Here is a 22,335-nt window from a genome sequence, read left to right as displayed (position 1 = left end):
CACCGACTCCGGGTCGAAGACGTAGTGGAGGAGGCCTTCATCTTCAGCTGAGACATGATGCTGACCACAGCATCTGCAGAGTCAGCAGACGTCCAGGGGACGCTGCAGTTCTAGCAACGTGCCCTCGTCTTCCTAAGAGAGTCTACACGACAGCGGCATACATCACGGCAGACGGAAATTAAATTACGATAAGCATGCATAGCAGCATCGGCGAGCTAGGTCATTCTTCTTATTCACTTTTGGAATTATATACGATCGCCTGTCTCAGGTTCAACCCACACGTGTTGCATGTATGAACCTGTCATTTAGTCAATCGCTGTTGTCCTGCAAAAACAGCGAACTTCGAATTTGAGTTTCAGACCGTCATTTTGAGTCAATGGTGTAGTTTCTCATGCAGACCATAACACTGTTATCTATGTAATCGCTAATCAGAGTTACCATACACATAACATTAGTAAACGGCGTTGGCCTTCCTTTCATGATTTGTGGTCATCTACATTTTAATGAATAAATTAGAATATATGAATGAAAGACTGTTTTTGTTAAATAACTTCCTGTCATATTAAATTACAGTGTATTTCCTCCACTTCATGATGTATACATAAGGCCTAAAAATCGCTTCATCCGTTAGAAGACATGCATAATAAATTCGTAGCATAGTTCTCGTCGGAGTGACCTACCCACAATTGGTTTGGTGAGTTACTGAGATTTACCACAAAGAGGGAATTTCGCAAGAGTACCAATGTCCATAGGCACCACTTCGAGCACCTTTGAATGTTAAAACCCTGTTAAGGCCCATAGTAGATTACATTACTACAAAATTGTATTAAAGATCTTCATTTCTGTTTCTCAATAAAATGAATGTTATGTGTACACAAATACGTAATACGTTTTTCAACAGGTCTTGAGGAGAAAAAGAGGATTAGCAAATAAATAATCACAACGAATAAAGTTACAAGGAGGTAATCATGGTAGTTTTGGTAGCTAAACAATTAATTTTGTATCGTGCAATGACATTAATAACATTCATAGTGAAACAGTCAGTTACTTGACGTAACTTTTAAGGCATTACAGTGATATGACAGAATTACATGATAAATGAATATTATCAAAAGTGCTTTATTTCAAAAAAAATAATAATATCTACCGGTTGAACACTTAAAAAATAGAGTATTTACAAGTGACATAATTTATATCACATAAAAATGTGAAAATTGTGTAATTTATAAAATTACAACAACAGAGCATGATGAGATTAATATCCTCATCCAAATAAAAAGAATTTCTTTTTACGACACAATTATTCCTTTTATCTGTGACTCAGGCGAAGCAGTTCATATTGCAACTCGCAAATCAGTAATTCACATTAAAATATTGTCTTTTGAAAGCTACTTGTGAGTCCATATCTTTTTCAATACTTTTTCTTAAATAACACAACCTATTGATGAAAAGAAACTAAATGTAAGACATATGTTGACAATAAAATAAGTCCATTAGAACTCCATCCTGCTTTATATGGTCAAAACATTCGCTGGGCAAATTTAAAATGTAACAAGGTCAGGAAAACAGCTGGTGAATCCTGTGGATGCCTTGGACAGATGGAGGGAATATTTTGAAGAGTTGCTCAATGTAGGTGAAAATACGATCAATAATGTTTCAGATTTCGAGGTAGAATGGGATAGGAATGATGATGGAAATAGGATCACATTTGAGGAAGTAGAGAAAATGGTCAATAGATTGTAGTGCAATAAAGCGGATGCGGTGGATGAAATTAAGTCGGAACTCATCAAATTCAGTAGAATGTCAGGTCTTAAATGGCTACACGGGATAATTGAAATGGCCTGGGAGTTGGGACAGGTTCCATCAGACTGAACAAAAGCAGTAATCACACCAATCTTTAAACATGGAAACAGAAAAGATTGTAACAACTACAGAGGTATTTCTTTAATCAGCGTTGTGGGTAAAATCTTCTCAGGTATCGTTGAAAGGAAAGTGCGAGTATTAGTTGAAGACCAATTGGGTGAAAATCAGTGAGGGTTTAGGCCTCTTAGAGGTTGTCAGGACCAGATCTTTAGCTTGCGGCAAATAATGGAAAAGTGTTATGAGTGGAACAGGGAATAGTATCTATGCTTTATAGATCTAGAAAAGGCATATGACCGGGTTCCTAGGAGGAAGTTATTGTCTGTTCTACGAGATTATGGAATAGGAGGCAAACTTTTGCAAGCAATTAAAGGTCTTTACATGGATAGTCAGGCAGCAGTTAGAGTTGAGGGTAAATTCAGTTCATGGTTCAGAGTAGTTTGAGGGGTAAGACAAGGCTGCAACGTGTCTCCACTGTTGTTCATATTATTTATGGATCATATGTTGAAAACAATAGACTGGCTGGGTGAGATTAAGATTTGTGAACACAAAATAAGCAGTCTTGCATATGCGGATGACTTAGTTGTAATTGCAGATTCGATTCAAAGTTTGTAAAGTAATATTTCAGAGCTAGATCATAAATGTAAGGACTACTGTATTAAGATTAGCATCTCCAAAACGAAAGTAATTTCAGTGGTAATGAAATATAAACGGACTGAGTGGCAAATAGGAGGAACAAAGTTAAAACAGGTGGACGGTTTCAAGTACTTAGGATGCATATTCTCACAGGATGGCAACATAGTGAAAGAACTGGAAGCGAGGTGTAGCAAAGCTAATGCGGTGAGCGCTCAGCTACGATCTAATCTCTTCTGCAAGAAGGAAGTCAGCACCAAGACTAAGTTATCTATGCACCGTTCAATCTTTAGACCAGCTTTGTTGTATGGGAGCGAAAGCTGGGTGGATTCAGATTACCTCATCAAAAAGGTTTAGGTTACGGATATGAAAGTAGCTAGGGTGATTGCAGGTACTAGTAGATGGGAACAATGGCAGGAGGGTGTCCACATTGAGGAAATCAAAGAAAAACTGGGAATGAACTCTATAGATGTAGCAGTCAGGGCAAACAGTCTTAGATGGTGAGGTCAGGTTACACGCATGGGAGAAGCAAGGTTACCCAAGAGATTCATGGGTTCAGCAGTAGAGGGTAGGAGGAGTCGGGGCAGACAAAGGAGAAGGTACCTGGATTCGGTTAAGAATGATTTTGAAGTAATAGGTTTAACATCAGAAGAGACACTAATGTTAGCACTGAATAGGGGGTCATGGAGGAATTTTATAAGGGGGCTATGTTCCAGACTGAACGCTGAAAGGCATAATCAGTCTTAAATGATGATGATGATGATGAACCAGCAGATGACTTGAGTGACTTGCTAGATACGTACACGGGTGACATGGCGGGAAATTTTCTCATCATTGGGCGCATTATTGTTTGCCCGATACTAATATATGGAGAGTAATAAAACGCTTTTATGAAAGAATTTATTTTTGTATTGAAATAAGTCACAAACGTAGATGAATTAAATACGCTCTGTGGGATTGGTCATTAACTGAATACAGTTTTGAAACTGTCACAAATCAAGGAACAATCACGAAGCATAAAAATTCCCGTAGATGAAATAGATTTTCAGGTAGTTAACTTATCGTACCAAAGTATTACCAAATGAGGTGCTATATGGAGCACTCAACATACACTAATTGTCTAACTTGATTTTAAATTTATTCTATTTCATCCTCGTTAAACTATGCTGTATATGAAATTCACTTTCCCTCTTGATATGGGTTTCACTTTTCTTAGCATTCTCACATTCGTCTAAAGAGGTTGAACTTATAGCTAATTTACTGTTGACTATCTTATTCCTACAGTCTCAGCTGTGATAGTTTCCTTAGAGGTTAAAACTAATTAGGCACGTGAATATGAATTTTCTATAAATTAACGGACTGGCAGTTGACAAATTTTATAGTAGGAAACATCGAGGGCTTACACTGATGTTTATACGGGAGATCGAAAACTCACTTGCGATTAGTATGCAAAAATTTAATCACGTGTAACAGTGTCTGCATTATGGTACGTAATGGATGTAAATATTACTGTGTGTGTTCGTCCTTTACAGCAAACAGCAGTTAATAAATGTTGCTGCGAGCTGCACAACACCTTCGGTTTACCTCGCACTGGCACAAATTTCATTACGTTAGCCACCTACGTTGTGTCGGTATATTCCGAAAGCTTATTGCAGATGGCTCAGTACACATCAACCATGTGTACAGACAGTATTCAAAACAAATATCTTAATACTGCACATGAGCTCCCTTGCTCGATAGAGGTACACACCTATCAACTGCAAATCTTATGCTAACATAGAATCTTATTTTTTTAAAAAAAAGTCTCAGTCTTGTAAATGCAGTGGACATCAGGCAGTGATGTACAAATAAAAACAAATGTTTAATTGGAGCACCTTCTGTGCCTGGCAAACACCAAACGCTCTTCGTGGCGAAATAACACTCAGCACTCTCGCCCGACCGGACGTATGAGCACAGGTCGACAAGAGCGATACATTCACTTTAGTACAGTTCCGCATCTTAATCCTCCCTCTTCTTGCTCATGCTCACATTAAGAAGAGAATTTGTACTATGGAAGGAAAACGCAATTTTACTGAAGTTGGAAACGTCAAGAAGGAGCAAGGGTGTTGATGTCCAGAGCTGGGAACCTCCCATTACCGTTTCCGTGTAGACTTTCATCATCTGGACTTGCGTAGTTTGTGCTGTTATCACTAAAGGAACTTTCGCTTATATCCTTTGTATCGGACGTTAGGGGCTCGACTTCTCTTGAAAGCAGGGTATCTGTCGCCGCGGACTCAACGGATTCTGTCCAGTAAGTAGCAAGACCATTTTCTGTTTGTGACTGTGTCGCAGCTCCAGTGGTTAGTAACTGGTGATTGTTGTCTTCAGAATCTGGAGACGGTGATTTCGTGGTGTCCGTATATATGAAGCTTGCCTCAGTAATTCCAGTGACTATATCATCTTGATTGACAGTACCATTGTTTTCGATTCTCTCCGTCCATTGTTCAGTGTAATTACTCGCAGATAGCGGTGTAGTTGATTGGACACTATCTACAAAAGTTGGCGTGGAAACATCTGTGTAGATTGAATTATGTTCAATATCTCGGTATTTTACCACGTCATCGTCTTCTCTGGAGTCCTGTTTGGTGTTACTGAACTGAACTGACGTAACATCAGTTACGCCAGCTACAGTTTCTGACGTCATTGGAAAAGCGTCAGTAACTGTAGGTGAAAATGAGGTGTCATGATCGGCCGTTGTGCTTTCAGATTCTGCGAATGAAGAGTGCCATGCAGAAGGACCTTCATTTCGGTCATCTTCGTTGTCCATGGAGGTGATCAGTGGATCAGAAAATGGAGATGAAGTGGTCTCTTTATGAAAATGGGCTCTCTCGCCCAGTAAAGAATTGAATGAAGTGACCGCCTGAATGTAAAACGGACCAGAAGAAGCGTAGTTTTCAAGTAGCTCTGAATCGTCAGCGACTGAAGTAGACTCTGTCGTAATTTCGTCTCCAAAATGAGTCAGAGAGGTGGTCTTTTCGGGCAGATGACTACCAGGCTCGGTTGGGGTACTGGCTGTTACAGTGTTATCTGAAACTGCTGGTGAAGTGATGTCTCCGGGTGATACCGTATTCTCATCTTCAGCGAAAGCATTTGCTGTTGATGCAGTATCTAGAAGAGAGCTGTATGTAGCCATTTCTTCTGCTGGATTTATTCTGGAGCCAGATACATAAGGGTTGGGTTCTGTCGTTGTGCTGACAGACGAATCGGTGTTAGTGGGTTCCAATCTTTGGGTCGGTGATGCGTATTTAACCTGTGTTGTTGGCAGGTATAAGCTGTCGTCAAACTTTACTTCGTTCGCTTTTAGATCGTTCTCTTCGGGCTTGATTGTCTGAACCGTGGTCGATGATAAACCTTCTTCAGTCACCTCGGCTGTAACAGTGTCAGGATCAGTAGCCATTTCATAACCCAAAATAGAATTTGAATCACTTACAGCAGTGTCATTGACGTCTGAATTCTTCAGGGTAGAAGGTTCAAGAGTCTCACTTTCCGTCACCAGCTCTGTCACTGCCTCATTCGTGACCGGTTGCCGAGTTTGGTAAACGGTTGCTTCCGTGGTGCCGTTATTGGCCGAAGATTCTATAGTAAGATTTTCTTGTTCCTCTCCTGATGCGAAACCCAACAATGCTCCTTGGTCGACCTTTACTGTGTACGAGTTGTTAACATCATTAAACGCATCATACTCTGGCATTACAGTGGACACACCGTTGTCATATGTTACTACGTCATCAATGGTTGAGTATCCTCTGTCATCTCCTTGCACCTCAAGCACAAGGGCTGTGGTCGACAGATCTGGGGCTACAGTCGTATCTGCTGTTCGGAACTCATCAACTGCCGGGACGATGCTGGTCTTTCCTCTTGAAAAACTCGAATCAAATTCTGACTGGTCGTCAGAAAAATCTGTGAGCGCCCCATTCACAAATTTTGTTATGTTTCTTCCGTTTTCTTCTGTAATGGGACTTGTAGTGGGAAGTGAATTATCAGACAAGTTTCCTTCAGTCGCCTCTGAATCTGGACTCTCAGTTTGTGTTGCCGTAGTTTCGTAAACTTCAGTTACATTTCCAGATGTGACTCCTATCCACATGTCAGAGACCTCAGTGGTAGCCAGTGCCTTATCTGTATGCACACTCTTCGTGAATAAGTTACGCCCTTGAATGGAAGTAGTGCTTTGCTCAAGGTCCATTCCGGAAAGCACTTTGGTTTCTACGGGTACTGCAGTTGTCGCTGTGGGAAGTTCAGTTTCTTTGACAACGGCACTGTAAATATTCTGCACAGTGGCTCCGATTGCAGTAGCAGGATCTTCCGTACTAGCATGGGTTGTAGTTTCGGATGTGGTGTGATACTGTTGCGGCACTGTTTCTGCATTCACAGCGTCTGCGGCAGGCACTGTCACTTCTTCTAGTACTGCAGTAGTCGCAGTTGGAAGTTCAGTTACTTTTACAACAGCACTGTAAGTATTCTCTACAGTAGTTCCGATACTAGTACCAGGGTCTTCCGTATTAACCTCGGTTGTAGTTGTCTCGGATGTAGTGCTAAATTGTTGCGGTAGTGTTTCTGCAGTCACAGTATCCGTTGCGATCGGCGTTTCTGTTGTCAAAACTGCATTTTCTATGCCAGGAGAAATGGGGGTATTCAGTTCTACGCTTGCATGAGTTGCTTGCTCAGTAATGTTTGGTAAATCTGTCGTAGGTGCTAACGTGAACTCGCTAGCAACATTGATGTGTGTGTACACTGAATCGATCTCATTCGCCAGTTGGCTGATGGCCTTCGTCAAATTATGCAGTACAATGTCTGTGAGAGGAAAACGTTGGCTCTTTGATCCTGGTGCAGTGCCCTCAGTAGTTTCCGTGCTGGTGGGTTCCTTCCGAACTTCTGGAACGATCAACTCTGGCAACAGTGTTGCCATCTGGAACGTTAGCGATGGTTCAGTTACTGTTGCGGTTTCTGCATAAACCGTGGTTGTCGACTGATGTAGTACTTCTGTGCTGGATTCGAGAGTGGGTGGAACGTCATCCGGTCTCTTTGTACCAGAGAGGGGCAATTCCGTGGTGCCAGTCCTAACATCCTTACCACAAAGGCCACTAGCGTTATCCTTCATTTTTTCCCCTGTCTGCACAGAACTCAAGTGCTCATTGGTAGTCATTGATTCCCCTGACATACATTTCATTCCACTGTTCTCGCCATCCAAAGAATCGGATCCTTCCAGCACCAGTCTCCCACCGCTTTCTGTGGTTGTTTCCGGGAAGGTCGTTTCCGTTTCGGCCTCAAATATCTTCGTTACCACTGTAGTGTTGTCTTCGGTACCTGACTTCTCAGTTACAGAAAAAGCAGTAGCCTCTGTCGTCATAGAGGGCTGCAGGAATGTATTCCCGTAATTCTCCGTAATTCCCAACCGACTGGCCTTGCCTTCGCGAACAACAGGCACAACAGTAGTTTCTATTACTGTTGTAAAAGTGGATTCTTCAGTTGTGTCTGTTGTTTTAAGATCGTCACCATAAGAAACAGTGTTTGCCCCCAAAATAGGTATTTCTGTTTGAGAAACGGTGCTCTGAAGATCCGATGGACGACCGCCTGCCGAATCACTGGTCAGTTCGCTCGGCACCTCTGGCGTCGGATGCACTGTTTCAGTATCGGATTTCACTGTAGTACTTGCGACTCCACCATTAGATTTCTGACGAAGCACCGATAGTAGTTTCTGGAGACTCTTGAGCTTGGAAGACTTGTCACTGCCACGGCCTCCCGCCCTGGGAAAGAAGAAAGTTTTCCTCGTGGTGGTACTGCTCTCCTCCAGTGGGGACAAGGAGGTATCTACTAGTGAATCTAAGGTTTCCCCCGCTTCGTTTCCTAGACTGTCGTTCTTTGCCTGAAACGTAGCTGTTTCTTCTGTAGTTACAGTGGGTCTGTCGGTGGTCACATTCTGAACTTCCTCATCGTCCACTGTTGAGGCAGTGTTGACACCAAAATCTTTTATCACTTTATCTGCCACTTTTAGTGAGGCATTGTAAGCTTCTGTCGTTCCTTTCACTGACGTTGTTGGTATTTCGGTGTTCTCGTCAGCAGAGTCAGTTGGTTTCTTGTTTAACCTGCCCGTCGACTTGAGCAAGGATGGTTTTAAACCAGAAAAGGGTCTCCTGTTGCCGAAGAGTCCAGTTTTCAATGGAGCTGTCGCTTGAGTACCATTAACTCCTTTCTTCACAGCACTTGAGGGTGTAAGGCGAGGTCGAACCCGTACACCTTGTCTAGGTGTATCCTTGATCCCAATTTTTCTCGGTTCACCAAGGGTAGGCCTGAAACGTGGCGGTTTAAATCCTTTCGGCAGCTTCCTGGTCCCGTTTGGAACACCGTCGTCTATATTCGTCTGCAAAGAAGAAGTGGCAGCTGCGGCAGTAGTGGTTTCAATTTCGTCTGCAGTCGTTTGACCTGGGGTGGTATCTGCTGATGTTGGTAAAGTACTGATTGCGCTTCTTGTTTCGCTGTTGCTGCTGCCCTCGACATTCTCAGGTGCAGGTGATACAAACTCGTTTTGAGATTTCCTCAGTAATGTTGGAAGAGGCCTTCTCATTTTTAGTAGCTTATCAAGGCTGGTCGGTTTCCTGCCCTTGAGTCGCGTCCCTTTTTCAGATATCGTTGAGGTCTCGGCTTTTTCATCTTCTGTGAAGTTCGACGAAATCTTCTTGAGAACAGGTAACTTTGGAGGACCTCCTGTTTTTGTTACTGCCAGAGGTCTCTTAATTTTCTTCAAACGATCTTTACCCTTAATTGTGGTTGGTGCTGGAGAATCAGTTGTGATGTTATTGTCCACCACAGACATATTCAGAAAACTCGCTGATCCACCATCTGTGGCGACAGGGCTCTCAGTCTCAACCGTGTGCTCGTCCAAGGACTTGTTGGCAGCTGTCAGCGCTTCAGTTATGTTGCTCACGTTATTCCGTCGAAGGAGCGATATCGGTTTCCTATTTCTCAGTGAGTTCAGCGTCCTCGATTTTACAAAACGGTCTGAAATATTTCCAGTCGGTCGCTCGCTGGTAGTACTCACTTTAGATGCTTTAGTTCTTTCAGAAGTTAGGCCAATTCTATTAGGCTCAGGGGTGGTTTTTCGTTGTTCTTTCGAATACTTGCTCCCGAGGCCGACTCTCCTTCCAGGGTGACGTCCCTTGGCTCCTCCAAATTTTGCAGTGAATTGTTCTGACTGGCCTCCCTCATCCTCTGATACGGTGTCGCCAGTGATCTGTGTAGTAGACTGATTGGTGGGTGAAATGGTGGACATGTTGATCCATTCTACAGTCGTTCCTTCTGTGATAGTGTCCCCCCTTTCTGTTGGAGTGTAAGATGTCAGAGAGTCAGCAGTATTATTCTCCTCCTGAAGACTAGAGGGGGTCGTAGAGGAGACGGGTTCTGCTTGAACTGAAGGAGCTATACTGGGTGCTACGGCTCGGCGGATACCAAAAAATGGGCGTCTTGAACGTGAAAGCACTCGTCTGCTGGTTGTGGCCTCTATTGTGGTGCTCATGGAGGGTGGAGCGTGAGGTTTAGGAACTTCTTGTACCACTGAAGTAGTACTTTGTGGTGTTTCCACAGTTGCCGTCAGTACAGTTCCAAATCCCTCACCTTCAACTGCCTTCTCAGAAGATCCAACACCTGTTTCAGAATCGCTCAACAATGGCCTTCTTCCCCTGACCCTAACTTTACCGACATTTTTTCTTCGACCTCCTACAAATGTTTCCTCCGATTTGGAACTGCTTTGTGCTGATGGTTTGTAACTCTCGCTGTTGGTCGTGCTGCCTTGCTGGTTCGTTGATTCTTGTTGAGGTGATGATGGACGCACACGTCTATATCCGCGTTGGTTACCTGATGCATCACCCTCCAGAAGTGAAGGCTCTGTGGTGACAGCATTCGCGGGAACTGGACGCCTTCTCTTATAAACTTTAGTCTTTCGAAGGCTATCTCTGACCTTTGTGGTAGAAACTGTTGAAACTGTGGTGGTATCGATGGTGACAGGACGCCTCCTCTTCTGGACTCTGACAACGCTGCGCTGATCTTGTCTCTCGTCTCCTCTTGGCGAGACTGTAGCCTCTGTACTCGCGTCAATAGGCCGTACTCTCCTAGAAACACTGACCAGCCTCCGTCTTCCTCTAGGTGTCCTTGCAACAACTTGCGGGGTGGTCGTCTCGAGCACTTCATAATCACGGGCAGCACGAGCATGTCCATCCAGCTGTACTGTCCGGATTAAAGGAGTTGCAGCAGTGGTGCTAAACTGTGATGTTGAAGGACTCGTGTATTGCTCTGGCTGTAGCGTGCTTCGATGTTTAGAGCGTCTTCCAAAAAGAGATCTGATACCGGCTGCTCGAGGGCTGGTCCGCCGGGAATCGAAGCCAGATGCAGTCGCTGAGGAAGAGAGAGTCCATCGATGAGTGCTCTTTGAAACGTCTTCTCGGCCGATTTCAGTTAGCGCTGGAGGCCTGTCAGTGACTGGAAGGTCTATAGAAAGAGGTGATTCCGTGAGTCTGTTGTTAAAATCTTCTGAAAATGGTGACTTTTCACCTGGGTTGTCTCTACCAACGGTTGGCTCTGCTGTGGCCGATGTGAGTGTTGCCTTGAAATTAGAGGTGCGCTCAGAGTCCTCTGTAGTAGCAGTCGTTGAACTAAAGGTGAGAGGAAATGTCACCCTGGATGCCGTGGAACTGCTCTGTTCATGGTTTCCTCTGAGCGCGTAACGGTGCTGTGGCCTTCTGAATACTGGAGCATAGGTAGATGTTCGATTTCTGCTGATCTGTTGTGTGGTTAGAGTCCGTGATCTGTAGGGCCTGCCTGGTGGGGATGACGAACCGAATTCTTGGCTGTCCACTACGTCAACAGAAGGTTGGGAAGGGGTTGTGCTACTGTCCGTTGGTCCTACCACCTCAGGAGATCTGGAACGCCATCTAGATGGTCGCCTGCGCTGGCTGAAGTTTGGACTCTCGTTCAATGCCCCTTCATGAAGCCGATCCTCCGCCAGTGTTCCGAGTTGAGCGTCGTCGGCAACTGAAACAGAAAACTCAGTTTGGTAAATATGAACATGAAACTTTTACCCTGTAATAAAGTGTGTGCTAGTGTGAAACTTCCTGACACATTAAACTGTTTGCCACACTGGTGCCCTTGCTTTTTGTGGGCAGTATACTCTTACTTTATGTGCTATACAGTCATGAATTTTCTTTCGAAGCTTCATTTCGGCCCGTAACTCTCTCCTACCTTCCTAACTTCTACACGCTCCTGTATTAGCACAGCTCAGCCACAGCCTAGGATCTCATAATTCAATTTGTTAGAAAATTTCAGAACATGGTTGACTATTTTGATGGACCTCAATTATGTGCATCATCGAATATACTCCGGATGACACTGTGCAGTGATAGGTGCAACTTACATCGTAACAATGTGTTATCGCTTTGCTGTCCTCATCCAAACGCGAGAGAAAAATAATACGATCTATATGCTTCTGTAGGCGTCCTAATATTGTTTTATTCCCACGACCCCAATAACTGATATATGATAATGGCTGCAGAAATGCCTTAAAACCCTCCTCTAATATCCGTTATTCGTAACATGGTTTTGCAAAAACCAGCTATTTTCCTTCCAGATATTCCCATTTAAGTCCTAGGAGCGTCTCTGTTACATAGTCGCAATGGCGATACCGATCTGTAGCGATCATAGCAACACATACCTGAATTCGTTCGGTATTCGCGGTCACGCCTGCATACCAAATGCTGAAACAATACTCCGGAACTGCTCACACTATCTATGCGAATCCCTTAAGATGCACTGCTCTTCCGCAGAATCCTTCCATTCGCTTCCTTACTACAAACTTCAAGTATTCGCCTAATTTCATATCACTCCTTACTATTAACCCTAAGAACAATGGTGTACAAAACTTAAGAAAGAAGGTAACTTTTCCATTATGAGTCACTGCCAATAAGCATAGCTCAATGAAACTTGAACCATACATAGATAGAACTGGTACGGTATAGTACAGAAAGTAACTAACCGTATTACGAAATCAGACGAACAGAAACGACACTTTCATTCAAAGATAATAATTACACTGATGTCACTGCAATTCATTATGGTCCCCTGGACAGTACAACTGGTGAATGTACGACCGTGTTCAACGATAGTGAGGTCAGTATGCCCATGGCAACGTTATGCCTCCAGATAGTATGACACCTAGATCACAAGAACGATCATGTTCGGCAATGTTTCAGGATGCATTACGTGATACCAGCACTCGTCATAATTGAGGGGACGCTCGGCGTTGTCGAACATGATCGTTTTGGTGGTTCAGGTGTCTCACGGTGTGGAGAGGCATACTGACCTCCAAATCTGCAGAACAAGCCGTTATTTGCTGAGTGACTCTAAACTTTATGTTTCTTTCGGCGTTAATTGGCTTTCTGTTAAAGTTTTATTTTCATTCTGAAGATGTGCAGCGCCCGAAATGCTCTGTGAATAATAAATGTCCAAAAAAATCCTGTAACTATTATTTTGTGACAAACTGGCTATTCTGAAGTCATTTTCATCATGGTGAGTGTGGAGTTAAAAAGTACAAGGTACAGTGGTCCAGCAACTCTTCAGAAGCCACGCGTTTCCGTAGTGAATACTTAAGCGACGCTTTATGTGGTGTAGGAACGAAGCCAGTGGACAATGGATGACTGAAAACCAGTGATTTGGAGTAAGGAACCACACTATACCCTGTGGCAGTCCGATGCAAGGGTTCTGTTTGTTGAATGCCTGGTGAACGTTGCCTGACCTCATGTGTAGTGCTAATAGTGAAGTACGGAAGAGTTAGTGTTACATGGTTTGGGTTGTCTTGGGGAAGGAGACCAGATAGCGAGGTCATCGGTCTCATCGGATTAGCGTAGGACGGGGAAGGAAGTCGGCCGTGCCCTTTGAAAGGAACCATCCCGGCATTTGCCTGGAGCGATTTAGGGAAATCACGGAAAACCAAAATCAGGATGGCCGGACGAGGGAATGAACCATCGTCCTCCCGAATGCAAGTCCAGTGTTTAACCACTGCGCCACCTCCGTCGGTGTTACATTATGGGTGTGTTTTACGGTCATGGTGTGGTCGGTTTACTGTGCTTTGGAAAACGCTATATGTGGAAGAATGTGAACTCATTTTGCAGGCCGGCCGGGATGGCCGATCGGTTCTAGGCGCTACAGTCTGGAACCGCGTGACAGCTACGGTCGCAGGTTCGAATCCTGCCTCGGGCATGGATGTATGTGATATCCTTAGGTTAGTTAGGCTTAATTAGTTCTAAGTTCTAGGGGACTGATGACCTCAGAAGTTAAGTCCCATAGTGCTCAAAGCCATTTGAACCATTTTTCATCTTGCAGCATTCGGAGATGGTGACTGTTTGTATGAGCATGACAATGGACCCTCTCAATAAAACAGCATCTTTGAGGCTATGGTTTGTGAACAATAAAAGGCCTGAAAGAGACTCTCCTGCCCAGAGCTCCGACTCTAATCCAATGGACACTCTAGAACGTCGACTTCACTTCAGGCTCCACCTTACCTGGTTTCGGGTCTTGAGGAAGAATAAACTTTCACTCCACCACAGATATTCAGACATCTCATTAAAATTGTCCCCAACAGAGTCCAAGCAGTGATAAAGGCGATGGGTGGACACATCCCATATTAACGTCCACTAATAGATGTCCAGATACTTTTGATCAGATTCCCAGCAGGCTCTGGTGGACATCTGGATCAATACTGCACGATCGTGTCACAGATGGTAAGCTCATCCAATATTAACGTCCACTAATAGATGTCCAGATACTTTTCATCAGATTCCCTGCGGGCTCTGGTGGACACCTGGATCAATACTGCACGATCGTGTCACAGATGACAAAGTTCTTAAGTTATGTGGAGGAGTACACCAAGAGTAGGCAAGATGAGAGAAGCCGTCTACAATGCTATGAGCATGTTCGTAGAGTAGACGCACGAACATTGGCAAAGACTCGTATTAGTTTGAAAGTACATGGTAAATGACCAGTAGTACAATCTAGACAGATTGCTTGCCACCCTGCACGAAGATCAGAAGATCTCGGTAGCACCCTCATCAGACATAACATCGGATACAATAGCGACAGAGAGCCAAAACAGAGGATCCCATCAGAATGCGGAACAAATCCTAAGGAATAATAATAAGAAGAAGAATAAGAAGAAAAGTAAGAAGTATACGTCTACATCCGCATCAACACTCTGATGGCCACCTTATGAACTGCAGTGGAGGGAACTTCGGGTACCGCCGCGCGGGATTAGCCGAGCGGTCTTGGGCGCTGCAGTCGTAGACTGTGCGGCTGGTCCCGGTGGAGGTTCGCCCACATCTCGTGGTCGTGCGGTAGCGTTCTCGCTTCCCACGCCCGAGTTCCCGGGTTCGATTCCCGGCGGGGTCAGGGATTTTCTCTGCCTCGTGATGGCTGGGTGTTGTGTGATGTCCTTAGGTTAGTTAGGTTTAAGTAGTTCTAAGTTCTAGGGGACTGATGACCATAGATGTTAAGTCCCATAGTGCTCAGAGCCATTTGAACCCGGTGGAGGTTCGAGTCCTCCCTCGGGCTTGCGTGTGTGTGTTTATCCTCAGGACATCACACACATCCATGCCCGAGGCAGGATTCGAACCTGCGACCGTAGCAGTTTCGCGGTTCCGGACGGAGCGCCTTAACCGCTAGACCACCGCGGCCGGCCAATTAGTGTGTAAGCTTAGGGACTGATAACCTTAGCAGTTAAGTTCTATAAGATTTCACACAGGTTTGAACATTTGAACTTCGGTTACCAATAGCGTTTCCCCTTTTAATCTTCAGTCATCGAAAGATACGCTAAAATGAGTTTCAGTACGTCATGTGTGATATTCCGGTCATGGTCATTCCGCGAGATGTAGCTAGGAGGGAGTAACCCTTTGCCTGACTCTTCTTGCTGCCTACAACCTCTTAATTTTTACAGTAAAGCTCTCGATAAACATACGAATAATATTGGGTCTTTCCGTGTATTTATCCCCTTTACGTCAAGTCAGTCGATGTTAAAAGTCAACTGCCAAGCCCTGCATCCTATGTCGATCTTCCTGTATTTCGCTACAGTTTTCTAGCGTTGTAACGTGCAATTGTATAACACGTCACCCGCAAATAGCCACACGGAGCTTTCGACCTTACCCAAGAGATCATTTATACTGTATCCAGAACAGTAACGAATCAGTACACTTCATTTGGATGCGACCGAAGTTACTTTGACGTGTGATGAGTTCTATCTGCTAGGAGTTTCTGAATTTAATCGCAATCCGTTGGTCCGCTATTCCGTAAGCTCGTATTCTGTTCGCTGCAAGACAATTGAGAACTGTAGCGAAAGCCCTGTAGAAGTCAAGCAAAACGGCATCAGTCAGTGCGTCGTTGGATTCCACTGACGAAAAGAGCGGCGATCTGATATTCACTGTGCTTTTATACAGTACACATGTCCTTGTTCTGGAAGCAGACAGCAAGTGCACTTCGCTATGTATGCAAACATTGATTTTCGTAAAATAGTATGAACTTTGATATATTAACTGCTGTGTTCTGGAAGCTTTGCCTTTGTGTGCAGGCTTGGTAAAAGCCCGACTAGTTTTTTGTTTCACAGCGTGGGAACACAGTGGAAAACTGACAAAATTACGTTTTATTTCTTCCAATCAAGTCAAGTGATTACAGAGGGAGTGGGGTGTATTGCCGTTAGGTTTCTTCCCAACAGCCGTAATCAATATAATATCACCAAATTGTGGCAACCGACGCTTTAGACAACCCGAAACAGAAATTCTTAGCATAATTATTCCTTCATTACGTAGAGTCGGGTGCTTAAGTATATACCGCACGAAAGACCTCATCAGCATTTTCTGATACTAGAGCATTCGTATTGATTGCAAATGGCTATGTCTGTTATTAAAACAACACATCTAACCACTGCTCTCTTATTATGCTTACATCATCGAAAAAGTGCAAAGGATTAATTTTTTTTTTTTGTTTCAGTGGAAAAAACGGGCATTGTAGACGGGTGAGCCTTTGAGATCAGAACCCAGCGTGATTACTTAGTATTCGAATATTTAATTGAAGCGTCTTTTAGATTACTTACATCACGCTTAGTATATAACAGACTCACTTTCACAATATCTACTAATACTTTCGCAAAAAAAAAAATGAATAAGCAAACTAAATAACCTATGACTTTCAAAGTAAATGCTTGCAGAATTATAAGTTTGCTAGTCTACGGATTACTATCAAAATCTAAGCAAAACAAAACAATGTTAAAAAGTTGTTTTACTCAATGAAAGAAATAAACAGAAACAAGAAAAACAAAAAAAATTTCTAACATATATAGAAGGAAATTTGTGGTTGCTGTGGTAAGGACTTTTTTTTTTTGGACTTTTCGGAGTTAAACATCAGTTGAACGCCATACAAGCATACAAGCATGCAACGGTAGTTGTATGCTTTGCGAGAATTGTGTGGAAAGAAATTAGCTTTAGTTTCGACGAAGAATCATTCCAGTACACCTCTGTGGTGATTCACAAATACTACAGAAAGACAAAGCCTAAGTTGTCTGAATGCAACTTTAGCTCATATCCGAAGAACAAGAGTACTGCGTGAAAGGCATTTGATTTAGATTTATACAAGAGAGCTAACGGTGAGGGTGGGGGGGGGGGGGGGTTAAGGAGGTAGGGGAAACGTCGTACTAAACAGAATTGACTTGCGCAACTTATAAGAACATGCTACTTTTCAGCTAAATTTCGTCACACGTGTTACGTCACTTGTAAGACCTCATCTAAGGTCTAATATACCTGATATTTTTTATGGAGAACACAATGAATTATACTTTTTCTTTATCTATAAATTATATATGAAAACGTAAAAAATAATGTATGTACGCTGCCATCATATTGAGAACAATAAGTATATTTTGTTTGTAATTTGTATCATCGGAACTTTGGGAGAATATGAGAAGAAATTAGAGTAGAAAGGGCAAGACTTGCAGGACATGTGATTAGGAGGAATATGGTTAGAATTACAAAAAGAGAACTTGAGTCAGCGAGTGGGACAAGATCAGGAATCAAGTGGGCTGTTGAATTCGTGAAGGACTGGTCGGAAAGGGAACCAAAACGAAAGGGAAGGGGAGTGGATAAGCAAAACCAAAGCAAAGCAAAAGCTTCAGCTCATCCCATTGCGCCAGCTGAAGAACTGGAAAGTTATTTCACATTACCTACAATTACAATTGCCCCACAAACGTAGCAGAGACTTCATGCGTGTAAACGACTGTAGCCACGAAAAATTCTCTCTGTAGGACATTACTGTACTTTCGATACCGTCAAAAAAAAGCAATCATGTGCGTCTGATCAGCATCTACTGGACACGATAACACCACAGTGCAAACGACGAAGCTTATTCTTGACCCACTATTGCCCACTTAGATAAATATTTCCAACCACTCCTTAGCAACAAGTTTTTTCCATGGAGGCCTCGAAACACTACCGAAAACGGTAGCTGCCACAGCATAGTCTGATTATTCTCCTATACGCATTGTTCCTGTACTGTCAAATGCGTGGTCCACGACCAGCTAACAAACTACCCAACCACAAACAGCCTACCAGACGAATACCGATCAGCCTACCGCAAACATCGCAGCACAACAACTGCCTTAATGAAGGTAACAGATGGCCTGAAGCTTGTCGTGGATACACAAGAGGCAACTGTCATGTGCTTCTTAGACTTCAGCAAAGCCTTTGTCACTGTCGACTTCGACATTTTACTGAGAAACTTAACAGCCTAAATTCCTCGCCAAGCGCAGTGCAATAGTTTCGTTCATTCCTGACGTTTCGCAAGCAATGCGTCATGTCTGGGAGCGTAAATTCACAATGGAGGCGGGCAGTAAGTATCCGAAGTCCACCAAGATACGGTATTAGGTCCTACACCCTTTTCATTGTACGTAAGTGATGTGTCATTAGTTTGTCCTCCTGCAAATATCACATGTATGATGGTCACCTCGAGCTATAAATAAGTGCAAAACCAATACCAGCCTGTGTGTACTATCACAATGGGCGCAGGAAATAGGGTTAAGCCTCAACCCATCCAAAACTGAAATGGATTTGATTGGTCAGGCTAGGGGTCTCCCCTCCCCCCCCCCCCCCCCCCACTTGCGTGGCCGCCCGCATTGCCACCCGCTGCGCCCCCACCAGACAGCCCACACGCTATTCGTTTGTTTCTTTCATCAATCGATTCGACTGAATCGAGTTATCGAGTATTTGTCCTTTCCTGTGTAGCACAAGCGTCCGCGTCATCGTATTTTATACGTTCCTGTCTGGCACATCGACAGCTAACACATACCTACGAGAAAAGTCATGGTCATTCTAGTGATCTCGAATAGGCGCATAGAATTTATCATTTAAAGAAGAGAGCGCAATTGTAACTTTTTTATATAGTATAAGATGGTATTTCCTTGTATATGTATATAATCAGTTTAAATAAACTTTGCATGTGACTTGATTATTTTTTATTACGATAACTAGTTTGGACAAGAAGAGAATAGAAGCTTTCGAAATGTGGTGCTACAGAAGAATACTGAAGATAAGGTGGATAGATCACGTAACTAATGAGGAGGTATTGAATAGGATTGGGGAGAAGAGAAGTTTGTGGCACAACTTGACTAGAAGAAGGGATCGGTTGGTAGGACATGTTTTGAGGCATCAAGGGATTACAAATTTAGCATTGGAGGGCAGCGTGGAGGGTAAAAATCGTAGAGGGAGACCGAGAGATGAGTACACTAAGCAGATTCAGAAGGATGTAGGTTGCAGTAGGTACTGGGAGATGAAGCAGCTTGCACAGGATAGAGTAGCATGGAGAGCTGCATCAAACCAGTCTCAGGACTGAAGACAACAACAACAACGGTTAAAGTAAAGGTAGCTCAAGATATCTTTAGCGCCCCCTCTTTGAGGTTTTTCTGCATCCGCCACTAACAATAGATGGAAATCTAATTCGGACTGCACGTAACTGCAGTGTGCAAGAAGACGTCAGCATCTCTCCAGGCCCAACAAAAATATAAAAAGCGCTTCCCTCCTGGTCTGAAAAAGAAACTTCTTCAAACTCTAATAATTTCAGCTATTGATTGCAGCGATGCTATTTTGCAAGGCCTTTCTCAGGAAAAGCTCACTGCTCCTGGAACTAGTTATGAATGCTTGTGTTCGTTACAGCTACGGGTTTCGAATCTTTGATCATACTTCAGCATCATGTGCACAGCTATCCTGTATAAGGGGAACCAGCCCGCATTCACCAAGGCAGATGGAAAACCGCCTTAAAAACCGTCCACGGGCTGCCCGGCACACTTCGACACTAATCCGCCGGGCGGATTTGTGCCGGGGACCGGAGCGCCCTCCCGCGGGGCAAGCAGTGCTTTAGACAGCACGGCTAACCGGGAGGGCTTTCATGCATGAGACGCATATATTTCTGTTATTGTCTATTCTTATTATGATAGGCACTTTCCTTGAAAGTTAATATTTTTTATGGAGGCTAATGATTCGTCCATTCTGTCACTCCTCTCAACCGTCTAGCACACGAATAATTTTTTTTAATGTGACTACTTTTGCTTCGAAAGCGAATCTGTGAAGGATTCTTGCCATCTGTGAATCAGATGTAGCAACAATTGTGGAACTGGGTTCTTCTATATTGAGAAATACACTCCTGGATATGGAAAAAAGAACACATTGACACCGGTGTGTCAGACCCACCATACTTGCTCCGGACACTGCGAGAGGGCTGTACAAGCAATGATCACAAGCACGGCACAGCGGACACACCAGGAACCGCGGTGTTGGCCGTCGAATGGCGCTAGCTGCGCAGCATTTGTGCACCGCCGCCGTCAGTGTCAGCCAGTTTGCCGTGGCATACGGAGCTCCATCGCAGTCTTTAACACTGGTAGCATGCCGAGACAGCGTGGACGTGAACCGTATGTGCAGTTGACGGACTTTGAGCGAGGGCATATAGTGGGAATGCGGGAGGCCGGGTGGACGTACCGCCGAATTGCTCAACACGTGAGGCGTGAGGTCTCCACAGTACATCGATGTTGTCGCCAGTGGTCGGCGGGAGGTGCACGTGCCCGTCGACCTGGGATCGGACCGCAGCGACGCACGGATGCACGCCAAGACCGTAGGATCCTACGCAGTGCCATAGGGGACCGCACCGCCACTTCCCAGCAAATTAGGGACACTGTTGCTCCTGGGGTATCGGCGAGGACCATTCGCAACCATCTCCATGAAGCTGGGCTACGGTCCCACACACCGTTCGGCCGTCTTCCGCTCACGCCCCAACATCGTGCAGCCCGCCTCCAGAGGTGTCGCGACAGGCGTGAATGGAGGTACGAATGGAGACGTGTCGTCTTCAGCGATGAGAGTCGCTTCTGCCTTGGTGCCAATGATGGTCGTATGCGTGTTTGGCGCCGTGCAGGTGAGCGCCACAATCAGGACTGCATACGACCGAGGCACACAGGGCCAACACCCGGCATCATGGTGTGGGGAGCGATCTCCTACACTGGCCGTACACCTCACCTCTGGTGATCGTCGAGGGGACACTGAATAGTGCACGGTACATCCAAACCGTCATCGAACCCATCGTTCTACCATTCCTAGACCGACAAGGGAACTTGCTGTTCCAACAGGATAATGCACTTCCGCATGTATCCCGTGCCACCCAACGTGCTCTAGAAGGTGTAAGTCAACTACCCTGGCCAGCAAGATCTCCGGATCTGTCCCCCATTGAGCATGTTTGGGACTGGATGAAGCGTCGTCTCACGCGGTCTGCACGTCCAGCACGAACGCTGTCCAACTGAGGCGCCAGGTGGAAATGGCATGGCAAGCCGTTCCACAGGACTACATCCAGCATCTCTGCGATCGTCTCCATGGGAGAATAGCAACCTGCATTGCTGCGAAAGGTGGATATACACTGTACTAATGCTGACATTGTGCATGCTCTGTTGCCTGTGTCTATGTGCCTGTGGTTCTGTCAGTGTGATCATGTGATGTATCTGACCCCAGGAATGTGTCAATAAAGTTTCCCCTTCCTGGGACAATGAATTCACGGTGTTCTTATTTCAATTTCCAGGAGTGTAGTTTTACTGCTTTTTACTTTTTATTATCACATCTGTGTGGGTTTTTTTTCAGTTAGAACTGTGGTGGTCTAGTTTTCAAGCTAAATAATGCACATGTTACATTCTACACAGGTTTCCAACGTTCCACATTCACTGAACTGGCTGGAAGTGTAGCGGACAAATCTACGTTTTGTAGACCACGTCTTTCTGCAAAGGGTCAAGTCCTTTGCTGTAGACTAGCAATTTTTTGTTATTGATGGAAAACGACATTCTTTAGTAAATCTCTTTACGTTACAGGAGAATCGTAAATAAACTGCCCTGTAAATTTCCGTTTTATATCACCCAGGATCCTTAGGAAACTAAAGAATGACAAATTTTGTGTCATTTTTTAGTTATTGTTGATTTTTATGGTGTTACATACGCCCCCTGTGACGATAGCCACTTGTCTGCTCCAGATATCTATAGTCACCTAACTCTCAACGTGGGGTGGTGCATCCTTGACTGAAACTGCAAGGTGTATCTTGACGGGAGTCAGACGATAGGAAAGCTAGACAGTAGCATTCGTTTTACGAGAGCTCATGGCCGGCACTTCATTCTTCCTGCTGCCGTGATGAGCGGACGTCCCTGTCTCGCTGTATAGATGCTCTGCCTTGTGATAGTGAAACCGGAACATTCATCCGACTTTGTCCTGG

At 44.4% G+C, this 22,335-nt stretch overlaps 1 protein-coding gene across 1 annotated transcript in view; it reads right to left on the bottom strand.

Annotated features, from left to right (window-relative positions):
• Positions 1-987: 987 nt before the first annotated feature.
• The window catches only part of LOC126273393 (mucin-4-like), a 105,779-nt gene continuing 84,431 nt past the window's right edge, over positions 988-22,335 (bottom strand). Inside the window, exon 2 of the mRNA XM_049976946.1 lies at positions 988-11,550. Coding sequence (XP_049832903.1) covers positions 4,580-11,550 — 6,971 coding nt within the window. The 3' untranslated portion in view covers positions 988-4,579. The remainder of the gene's footprint in view (positions 11,551-22,335) is intronic.

The sequence above is a fragment of the Schistocerca gregaria genome, chromosome 5 (genome assembly GCF_023897955.1).
Source record: "Schistocerca gregaria isolate iqSchGreg1 chromosome 5, iqSchGreg1.2, whole genome shotgun sequence".
Taxonomy (NCBI): Eukaryota; Metazoa; Arthropoda; class Insecta; order Orthoptera; family Acrididae; genus Schistocerca; species Schistocerca gregaria.
The sequence above is the reverse complement of the archived record's forward strand: the minus strand, read 5'-3'. Positions and strand labels throughout refer to the sequence as shown.